At 42.5% G+C, this 9738-nt stretch overlaps 1 protein-coding gene across 1 annotated transcript; it reads right to left on the minus strand.

The window, feature by feature from the left end:
- Positions 1 to 6947: 6947 nt before the first annotated feature.
- Positions 6948 to 9734, minus strand: LOC115204060 (oocyte zinc finger protein XlCOF6). The gene is made up of 2 exons (XM_029769322.1): positions 9412 to 9734; positions 6948 to 9110 (listed from the first exon to the last, which is right to left on the minus strand). Exons 1-2 carry the CDS (start codon positions 9608 to 9610, stop codon positions 7507 to 7509), a joined length of 1803 nt encoding a protein of 600 aa, XP_029625182.1. The 5' UTR covers positions 9611 to 9734; the 3' UTR covers positions 6948 to 7506.
- Between the last annotated feature and the right edge of the window lie 4 nt (positions 9735 to 9738).

Here is a 9738-nt window from a genome sequence, read left to right on the forward strand (position 1 = left end):
AGAATAGCTGCTGCTCTGGCAAAACCAAATGGGGATACTAATAAAAGCTAATGAGGATCCGAATGAATTTTATTATATATCTAATAACCATAAACAAATGAATCAACTTATGTCATTCACTTTCTTTATTACACTACATTTCACCAGCTTCAGAAACAATTAAAACAACAGCAATACAAACAACAAAAATAAACATTCCTAATTAATTGCAATTATTTTAGATTCCACTTGAAGCATTAATTCCCGCTAATTAAATGAGCACCCAAAGCAACAACAGCTAAGCATGTTGAGTCAGAGACCCCGAGGGAAGTTTCCCTCTGCACTTCATCTCTCGCTCTCTCAGAGACTAACTAAACAGAATGACAAAACCATCCCATGGGCATCATGTCATCTGCATGACTGACTTCTGCATGGTGGGGATGTGACTTTCACACAAGATACTGTCTGTGGGATAGGAGAAGCATGAAAACAATGTCTGGCATAATGTGCTCTTCAATTATGCGTCACTGACTTCAGGTAGTCACTTTTCTTTGAGGTATCCAAGAGAAGGGGATTTACAGTAAGTAAACCGAATGGCATCTCCTTTTAACCTATCAGTTTCATTGCTGGCATTTTCAGCAAAATTGGTAATCTAATGAAACGTTTCCTGAAACGCATAAGTGAAATGACAAGGAAATGACACGCAACTAAATCAGAAAGGTATAATTAAAATGTATATGACATTTGAATTGAGACATTTAAATGAACTTTGGTTTGATCTTTTGTCTGCAGTTGCATGATAAAAACAGAACCCTTGTCTTGTGGCTGGAGGTGGTGCTCAGAGCCCAGGGCCGAATGTGGCACGCATCTGGGAATCTTGCCTTATATGAGCAAAATATGTCCTGTGTGAACAGAGCACTAATGTAAACACGACCTTGGATTCAGTCACACAATGAAAGAACCTGGGTTGTGTTTCGACAGATGCTGTGGGGAATTGTAACCATTACAACCAAGATAAAACACTCAGAGTTATACAGAAGTTATACAGATGTGTGTGTGGATAGATTTTAATAACCATGTTAGCCCAAACAAATCAGACAGTAACTAATCAGACATACAAATTAGTAAACAAATAAGGTGAATCCTGGACTGGATCCAGCTGTGTTGATTGACTTTCACTGTATGAGAAGTGTATCCATATATTTTAAAGACAACAAGCCATATCTGATGTCACAGTGAAGTGTAATCTAATTCCAATTTGTAATTGAAAAAAGTATCCTTCGCTTGTGTCGATGTCTTTATTCGTCTTCCTTTTTGTTCCTTCATAATGGAATGAAAATTAAGAAAGAACACTCTGAGCTTTGTGATGTGAGAGGTCATCTGAAAGGTCAAACAACCTCTTTATGAGATCAGTTTCTGACATTCAGAGTATTAAGGATCTTGCCATCTGTACAGAGAACAGACCAAAGACCCCATGTAGGCTGTCTCAACGACAGTGGCATACCTCAGTAAACAAATAGATAAAACATTTGTAGTTTTATAGCTAATCTCATTCAACACATTTTGCCATGAGGCCGAGAGAAAATGTTGCCGTTTTAAAGCTACACTATTATATACAAAAGTTTGTGGACACCCCTTCAAATGAGTGAATTCGGCTATTTCAGCCACACCCGTTGCTGACAGGTGTATAAAATTGAGGACACAGCCATGCAATCTCCATAGAGAAACATTTGCAGTAGGGTGGCCTTATTGAAGAGCTCAGTGACTTTCAATGTGGCATCATAGGATGCCACCTTTCCAACAAGTCAGTTTGTCAAATTTCTGCCCTGCTAGAGCTGCCCCGTTCAAATGTAGGTGTTGTTATTGTGAAGTGAAGTTGTGTTCTATTCATGTGCTTTTCTAATAACCGTTTTCTATGTTCATGTAAGTGACTGACTGAAGGAATCCTCACAATCAGTAGCTGCAATGTAGCAGTACGCCTTGACCTTTGTTTTGAGAACCAAAGATGTCTCAGTTTCAAGGTCTCAGCTTGGAGAGAAGAAGCCTCGTGAGCTATTGGTCTGTCAAATGTTATGAACCAGTATTGGTCGGTCACATGAATGAAACAAAAACGCTAATGATTAATTAATTATGCTAAATCATGCAAATATAACTTGTCTTATATATGGCTGTACACAGACAACTGCTGGGACTGCCCCAGCAGAGCTCCTGATTGACATGTGTACTATGGTGCATTGAGTTGGTTGGAACCTCTCCAGCGCGCTAATAATAAAGGATGATTCATTTAAGATTGACTTTGAGTGCCCCTGGTGGTAATTTCCAAGACATGTGTGTAAGAATTTCCACAACACAACAACAGCTCAGCCGCAAAGTGGTAGGCCACACAAGCTCAGAGAACCGGAGTGCTGAAGCGTGTAGCACGTAAAAATCATCTGTCCTTGTTGCAACACTCACTACCGAGTTCCAAACTGCCTCTGGAAGAAACGTCAGCACAATTACGTTTTTTCGGGAGCTTCATGAAATGGATTTCCACGGCCGAGCAGCCGCACGCAAGCTTAAGATCACCATGCACAATGCCAAACCTCGGCTGGAGTGGTGTAAAGCTCACCGCCATTGGACTCTGGAGCAGTGGAAACGCGTTCTCTGGAGTGACGAATCACACTTCATCTGGCAGTCTGACAGATGAATCTGGGTTTGGCGGATGCCAGGAGAATTCAACCTACCCCAATGCATAGTGCCAACTGTAAAGTTTTGTGGAGGAGGAATAATGGTCCGGGGCTGTTTTCATGGTTCGAGCTAGGCCCCTTAGTTCTAGTGAAGGGAACTCTTAACCCTACATCATACAATGACATTCTAGACGATTCTGTGCTTCCAACTTTGTGGCAATAGTTTGGGGAAGGCCCTTTCCTGTTTCAGCATGACAATGCCCCGTGCACAAAGCTAGGCAATACAGAAATGGTGTGTCGAGATCAGTGTGTGACCTGCACAAAGCCCTGATCTCAACCCCATTGAACACCTTTGGGATGAATTGGAACATCCAACATCAGTGCCGACCTCACTAATGCTCTTGTGGCTGAATGGAAGCAAGTCCCCGCAGCAATGTTCCAACATCCAGTGGAAAGCCTCCCAGAAGAGTGGAGGATGTTATAGCAGCAAAAGGGGGACCAACTCCATATTAATGCCCATGATTTTGGAATGAGATGTTCGACGAGCAGGTGTCCACATACTTTTGGTCATGTAGAGTAATTTCCTGCAATTCCACACATATTGCCATGGGGCAGAGAGGAAAATGTGCAGTTTTCTAGCTAATTTCATGCTATTCTACACATTTTGCAATTAGGCTGAGAGAATGTAGATTTTTTGTTGTTGCTAATTTCTTGCTATTTTACACATTTTGCCATGAGGTTGAGCTCAGTGGAGGCTCCTCAGAGGAGGAAGGGGAGTGCCATCCTCCACAGTGAATGTTTTTTTTTTTTATCATAAAAAAAGTTATCCTTTTTAGATAAAACTATACTAAATATATTCACGTCACCAAATAATGTGTTTAAAATAAACTGTTTTGCAATGAAGGTCTACAGTAGCCTCAACAGCATTCCATCCTCCTCTAGGTACATTGACTTTAATACAAAACCTAGGAGGCTCATGGTTCTCACCCCCTTCCATAGACTTAAACAGTAACTATGACAACTTCCGGAGGACGTCCTCCAACTGGGTGACATGTTGTCCACCCAGTCAAAGGATCAGAGAATGAATCTAGTACTGAAAGCATAAGCTACAGCTAGCTAGCACTGCAGTGCATAAAATGTGGTGAGTAGCTGACTCGAAGAGAGAGAAAGACAAAAAAAGAGGAACTCTCGCTCTTGCTTCTCCTTCATTTTGGAAGAAATGAAATAGTTGAACAGTTAACAAATTGATTTCTTCATTTTTAGTTTCACTTACTTAGCTAGCAAATGCAGCTAGCTAGTTTAGCCTACTCAAACACCCTGCTCAAACAGAGGGATGCTATGTTAGCTATCTGGTTATGACTATCCAACACAGCACTGGAACTCTTCCAAGTCAAGGTAAGTTTTTGGTTTTACTAATTTATTGAAAGTTTTTTTGCCTGGTCACATACAGCTGATGTGTTGTGCATGGAAGTCCACAAGCAAAGGGGAAAGGTGAGAGGAGGAGAGCGGATAGATGCGAAAAGTAATACGTGGCTGCTATTAGTGAACTGTGTTCACGCGTGATCAGGGGTGTATTCTGTTGAAAAATGTTTCTTAAACGGAAGCAAAAGGAACAAAACCGGGATAAACATACCTAAATTTGTCCAATAGAAACTCTCAATTGCAACTGTTGGACTAATAATTACACCCTAGATCAGCTAGATGAAGGTAAGAGTGTGCAAGGCAGCACTGTCTGTCCATCTGTCACTGTGTCACCTCAAAAATATGTGCACCTACGTTATTCCATAGACAAATGCCTGTATAGAAAAACATGCTCCTCGCAGTACTGTTTACTCTTGGGATTTTACAAGACATAACACTAGCTTTGGTATTGTAACTGTGTCGGTTATAGAGCATATCAATGTGGTTTTCCATATAACCTGGGGCACGATCATTTAAGATATAGGATTAAGTTGGTCCACTCTGGACTCCAAAGGCAACAAGCCCACCTCCCAGAACTCCTGTACCCCTATGTGGGCCCTAGGGGGGGACATTCAGCATATACCTGATAACATTATTTTGCTTTTTCAGCTTTTTTGATAGCCCACTATACCAAGCAGAGCAGTCAAAATCAATATAACACTGAATCAAGGTTGAGACAAGCAGTTTCTTAACTTTAATGTTAAAATATCTAGTGTTACGGTATAAAAAATATATATATTTGTTCGCCATTTTAGGTCTCCAGAAAGGGATTGATCTAGGGACACACCAAGATAAGATTCAATCTCCTTGCCTGCACAGTTTACCTTTATCTTGTCAGCATATATCCTAGGAAACAAAGAGAATACATACTGCATTTTTACTTTGCATATATTCTACATTACAGGCATCTGCAAACAGGTGTCATGGCAAGTTTCAGTCCTTATTATGTGCACATTAACTAAAACGGAACGCACTCACAGTTTACGTTTAAACAGTGTCCCATATTAAAAACATGTGGCAAGAGGAATTATTCAATATCAGACAACTATATTCAGGAATCAGGTAAGCAGATGTATTTCTTAAGACAGATGTTAAGTCATGTTGAAGTTCAGTGACCAGAGGAAAAGGAAGATGCTAACAGGATATGTTGTTTTATTACAAAGCAATGTCAATGTCATGATACGTCAAAGTGTCCAACTAGCTGTTAGAGATGTTGTACCAAATCTGACAGTTTTATTCTTTGTTTGTCTAGATATAGAGTCCTCCTTGCCCTGTTGTCTGGTGTCCACTGAGTCTCCTACTAGTCCAATCATCATGGAGGGGTGCTTCAACTCATCCTTGTTCTTCATCAACTCGTCCTTGCTCTTCATCAACTCGTCCTTGTTCTTCATCAACTCGTCCTTGTTCTTCATCAACTCGTCCTTGTTCTTCATCAACTCGTCCTTGTTCTTCATCAACTCGTCCTTGTTCTTCAAGAACTCGTCCTTGTTCTTCATCAACTCGTCCTTGTTCTTCATCAACTCGTCCTTGTTCTTCATCAACTCGTCCTTGTTCTTCATCAACTCGAACTCGTCCTTGTTCTTCATCAACTCGTCCTTGTTCTTCATCAACTCGTCCTTGTTCTTCATCAACTCGTCCTTGCTCTTAAATCTCTCACAAACCATTAAACTCCAGCATAGGGGACAAGAGTGTGTATAGGAAGTGTGAAGACATCCCAGCCGTACTCCTCTTCTACCTGGCGCTGCAGTTCATCAACATGTTCCTGGGGATCCCAGCCAACGTTATGGTGCTGTGGCCCTGCACAAGAACAAGAGCGACTCTACCACCTCAGACATCTTCGTAATGCACCTTGCCATCCTGGACACCTTCTTCCGCCTCACCCCCACTCTGGAGGCTGCCAACACCGTCTACCGGGCCACCAGCAGCACCTGGTATGTGCTGCGCTACTTCTACGACGTCAAGGACTTCTTCTCCTGCGTCTGTCTGGATCGCTACGTGGCCGTGCTCCACTATGTTACCGCCAAGTGTGTGGGCAACATCATAAACTTTGAGGTCTTCACATTCAAGGTCCTGGCGGCATTTGCCTTCATGGTATTCCGTAACGTCGCCATCCTGTGGGCCCTGAGGCAGTTTGGGCCGGGCCGCGACGAGATGCACCCCGTCAAGAAAAGAGCCTTTAACATGGTCCTTATCATCTTGGCAATCATTGTTTTTAACTACTTCCCTCCCGTGGCTCTGTTCCCATTCCAGCACTACTTCTCCTTGGATGTATTCCGCTGCTACATCCACCACATTGTCTTTGGCTTCAGGAACATCAGCAGCAGCATCCAGCCTGAGCTTTACCTGTTCAAACTATACTACCACATAAACCTGGCTCCTGCTGTACCGGAAATACAGCCAACTCAGGATGATTCCTCAACACATACTGTACAGGTAGTTGTCTGGTTATTAGGGTGTGAATTTGTTTTGGTCTAAAACTGACTGAATGTAAGGTACTGATGAAGACACATTATGTAGGTAGACTACCAGTAGAACATCTCTCAGATTTAAGGTGAAACAACATTTGCATTTAATTAAAAAAAAAATATATATATATATATATATATACACACCTACTTTACATGCTGATATTGTCTTTGGTATTACTGTGTAGCTACGTTTGCTAAATCGCCAATAGAGAGAGCATTGCGGATTTCGTAGTCGACTTGAGCTGCAACAGATTCCCGCACCAATTTTCCATGTTGCTACCAACCTTATAACAACGTCAAAATGAAACATTTGTTCATAAAACATATTGTTCACATAGTGTTGTTTAACAGTGTAAATGAAAAGAACGCGTGGTTTGGGTGGATTATTCCTTTAATTACACTTTGAATAATAAATAGTTTTCAAAGTTCGGCATCATTCTTACCAAAAGAACGCAATATTCTAGTGAAACGTGTTGATTTGTTTAAAACCATTCATTGTGAAAACGAACGGCATGTTCATAGATTAAATGAAATAGTTTGTCTCTAGGTAAAAGCCATCGCAACCAATTTGGATGAATATCATTATTTACACCTTGTACAGACTAAAATGCATGACATTCTTTTTAAGAAAATCTACATTTTCTTAGAGAATATGACTTAAAAGCTATGTACAGTGTTAGGAAACAACATTACCACTATATACATAGAAAGGCTCTACCACAAATGACAATTATTACCATAGTTCAATACTGGCAAGACTAGCTTTTGGGCTACTTCCACTAAAAGCAGTTTGCTGTCCTACTACTTGGGACAAATCTAAACTTGAGTTCTCATGAAATTCAGCATACAGTGTTTCTACAACATTGTACTGATACATCAACATTAAATATCCATATATACTGCACTGTAACACATACAGTAACATGACAGTCTTAGTCCTCAATCTTTATTTCCAGGTTATGGGGAACATCAGTCCCACTGGTACTGCCCTCAATCTCTTCAGTCCTCATCTCCTCATCTTCATGAGTCTTCTGGTGCTTTTTGAGGGATGACTGGTCGGTGTAGGTCTTCCCACACTGGTCACAGGGGTAGACCTTCTCCTTGGTGTGAACCTGCTCGTGTCTCTTCAGATGGCCAGACCTACTGAAGCTCTTCCCACAGAAAGAGCAGCTGTACAATTTCTCCCCTGTATGAGTCCTCAGGTGCAGCTTGAGGCTGCTCGCCACGCTGAAGCTTTTACTACACTCTGAGCACGTGTATGGTTTCTCTCCCGTGTGCATCCGCTTGTGTATGGTGAGGTGGCCTGCCTGGCTGAAGGTCTTCTCACACAGGTCACAGTGGTACGGCCTCTCCCCTGTATGAATCCTGTAATGTGTTTTGAGGTCCCCCATACCATTGAACCTCTTGCCACACTGTACACAGCAGTAAGGCTTTTCCCCAGTGTGTATTCTCTGATGTATTCTCAGGTTACCTGCGTTGCTAAATGTTTTGGTGCACACAGTGCAACTGTATGGCCTCTCTCCTGTGTGAGTTCGTAAGTGGACTTTAAGCTGGTTATGTTCACTGAAGCGCTTACCACAATGTACGCAGCAGTACGGTCTCTCTCCCGTATGAACACGCTTGTGTATTCTGAGCTGGCCCGGGTGACCGTAGTTCTTCCCACAGAGGTTGCAGCTGAACGGTCTCTCTCCTGTGTGAGTGCGCTTGTGGGACTTGAGCAGGTCTGCCCGGACAAAGCGCTTGCCGCAGTAGTTGCAGCAGTGGGCCTTCTCGCCACTATGATTCCTCAGGTGAATGTTGAGGGAGCTCACTCGACTAAATGTCTTCTCACACTGGGTGCAGTTATAGAAGCCTTGTGTGTTTTTAGAGGGCTCTGTAGCGTGAGAGTTCAGAGTGGGTAAAACGTCCTCCCCTGTCGTCCCAGCAGGGTCAGTTCCCATGTCAGGGTAGTATGTCAAGAAAGGATCTTCTTCTGGCTCAGACTCTCCAGTATCATTGTGACACAGCCTTCCCTCCGATTCAACAAAATGGCCACCCTCATCGTCTCCCATCTCCATGTGAATGTCAGACACTATGGTGACTTTGACATCACTGTCGCTGTCTCTAGAGTCCACATCTGTGTCCAGTGGTGACTGAAAATGTTCATCATACTCTTCAGGAATGATATAGCTCAACTCAGCACTCTCCATCTTAATTTGCTTAGATGCCAGGTTGAGAGGAGATGGAGGTTTTGAGAGGTCTATAGCATAGTCATCCTCCATATCAGGTTCAGTCTTTATGGTTTTGAAAATTAGGGTGGAAACCTCAGTGTCTGAGATGTTTTTGAGGCATTCTGGTTCCTGCTGAGCTGCTGGATCCATAATGGAGACAGACCCTCTGCTCTGAGGCATCTTGCCCTTGTGCTGTCTCCTGGAGCTCCTCCTCTCATCACCCTGTGTTTTGATTGGCTTATGGGATTGGCTGACAGATGAACGGCTGGAACATGTCTTCCTTGACGAGTCAGGGAGGTGAACGACGTCCTGGTTACTTCCAGGGTCTGGGCAACAACAAATACATGTTAAAAGTAAAAAATGTCCAACAAAGTCAGGGGATTACTATCTACTACAAGTTCTTACGTTGAAAGCTAGTTTGCAAGTACCACTGACAACAACTGTTGTCCATGGTTCCAATGGGTGCTTGGAAAAGGACATATAAAACATGCAACAGAGAGGGGTCAGCTAGGCTCGGTCGCCATCTTGGCAGCATGTACCTCAAGATGGGACAACAAAGGACAGCTGCAACTAACGATAGCTGCACTGGCGATTATTATTTTGAAGCCAACTGCATTGTGTACGTACCCTTTACGATCGAAACCTTATTGTCTTGTTCGTGCAGCCTTCGTTTAAGATCCTCATTCTCACTTTCAATTCTTTGTATTTTGCCCTTGTACTCAGACAACGATTGGTCCACTGATTCCAATATGTCACTTACTGTGGCTTTAAAAATCTCGTTCAGAGACGACTCCAAAAACACTTTTAAGTCTTTTGACTTCGCCATAATCTGCAAATAAATTGCATACAAATAAAATATTAAAACCTAAACTATCTTACGAGGTGGGTGTGTACGAGGTTGCTGCCGTGTCCGGAACAAAGCAGTAATCGTCGCGTGAAAGTGACGTGATCTCC

Source organism: Salmo trutta, chromosome 12, assembly GCF_901001165.1.
Source record: "Salmo trutta chromosome 12, fSalTru1.1, whole genome shotgun sequence".
Taxonomy (NCBI): domain Eukaryota; kingdom Metazoa; phylum Chordata; class Actinopteri; order Salmoniformes; family Salmonidae; genus Salmo; species Salmo trutta.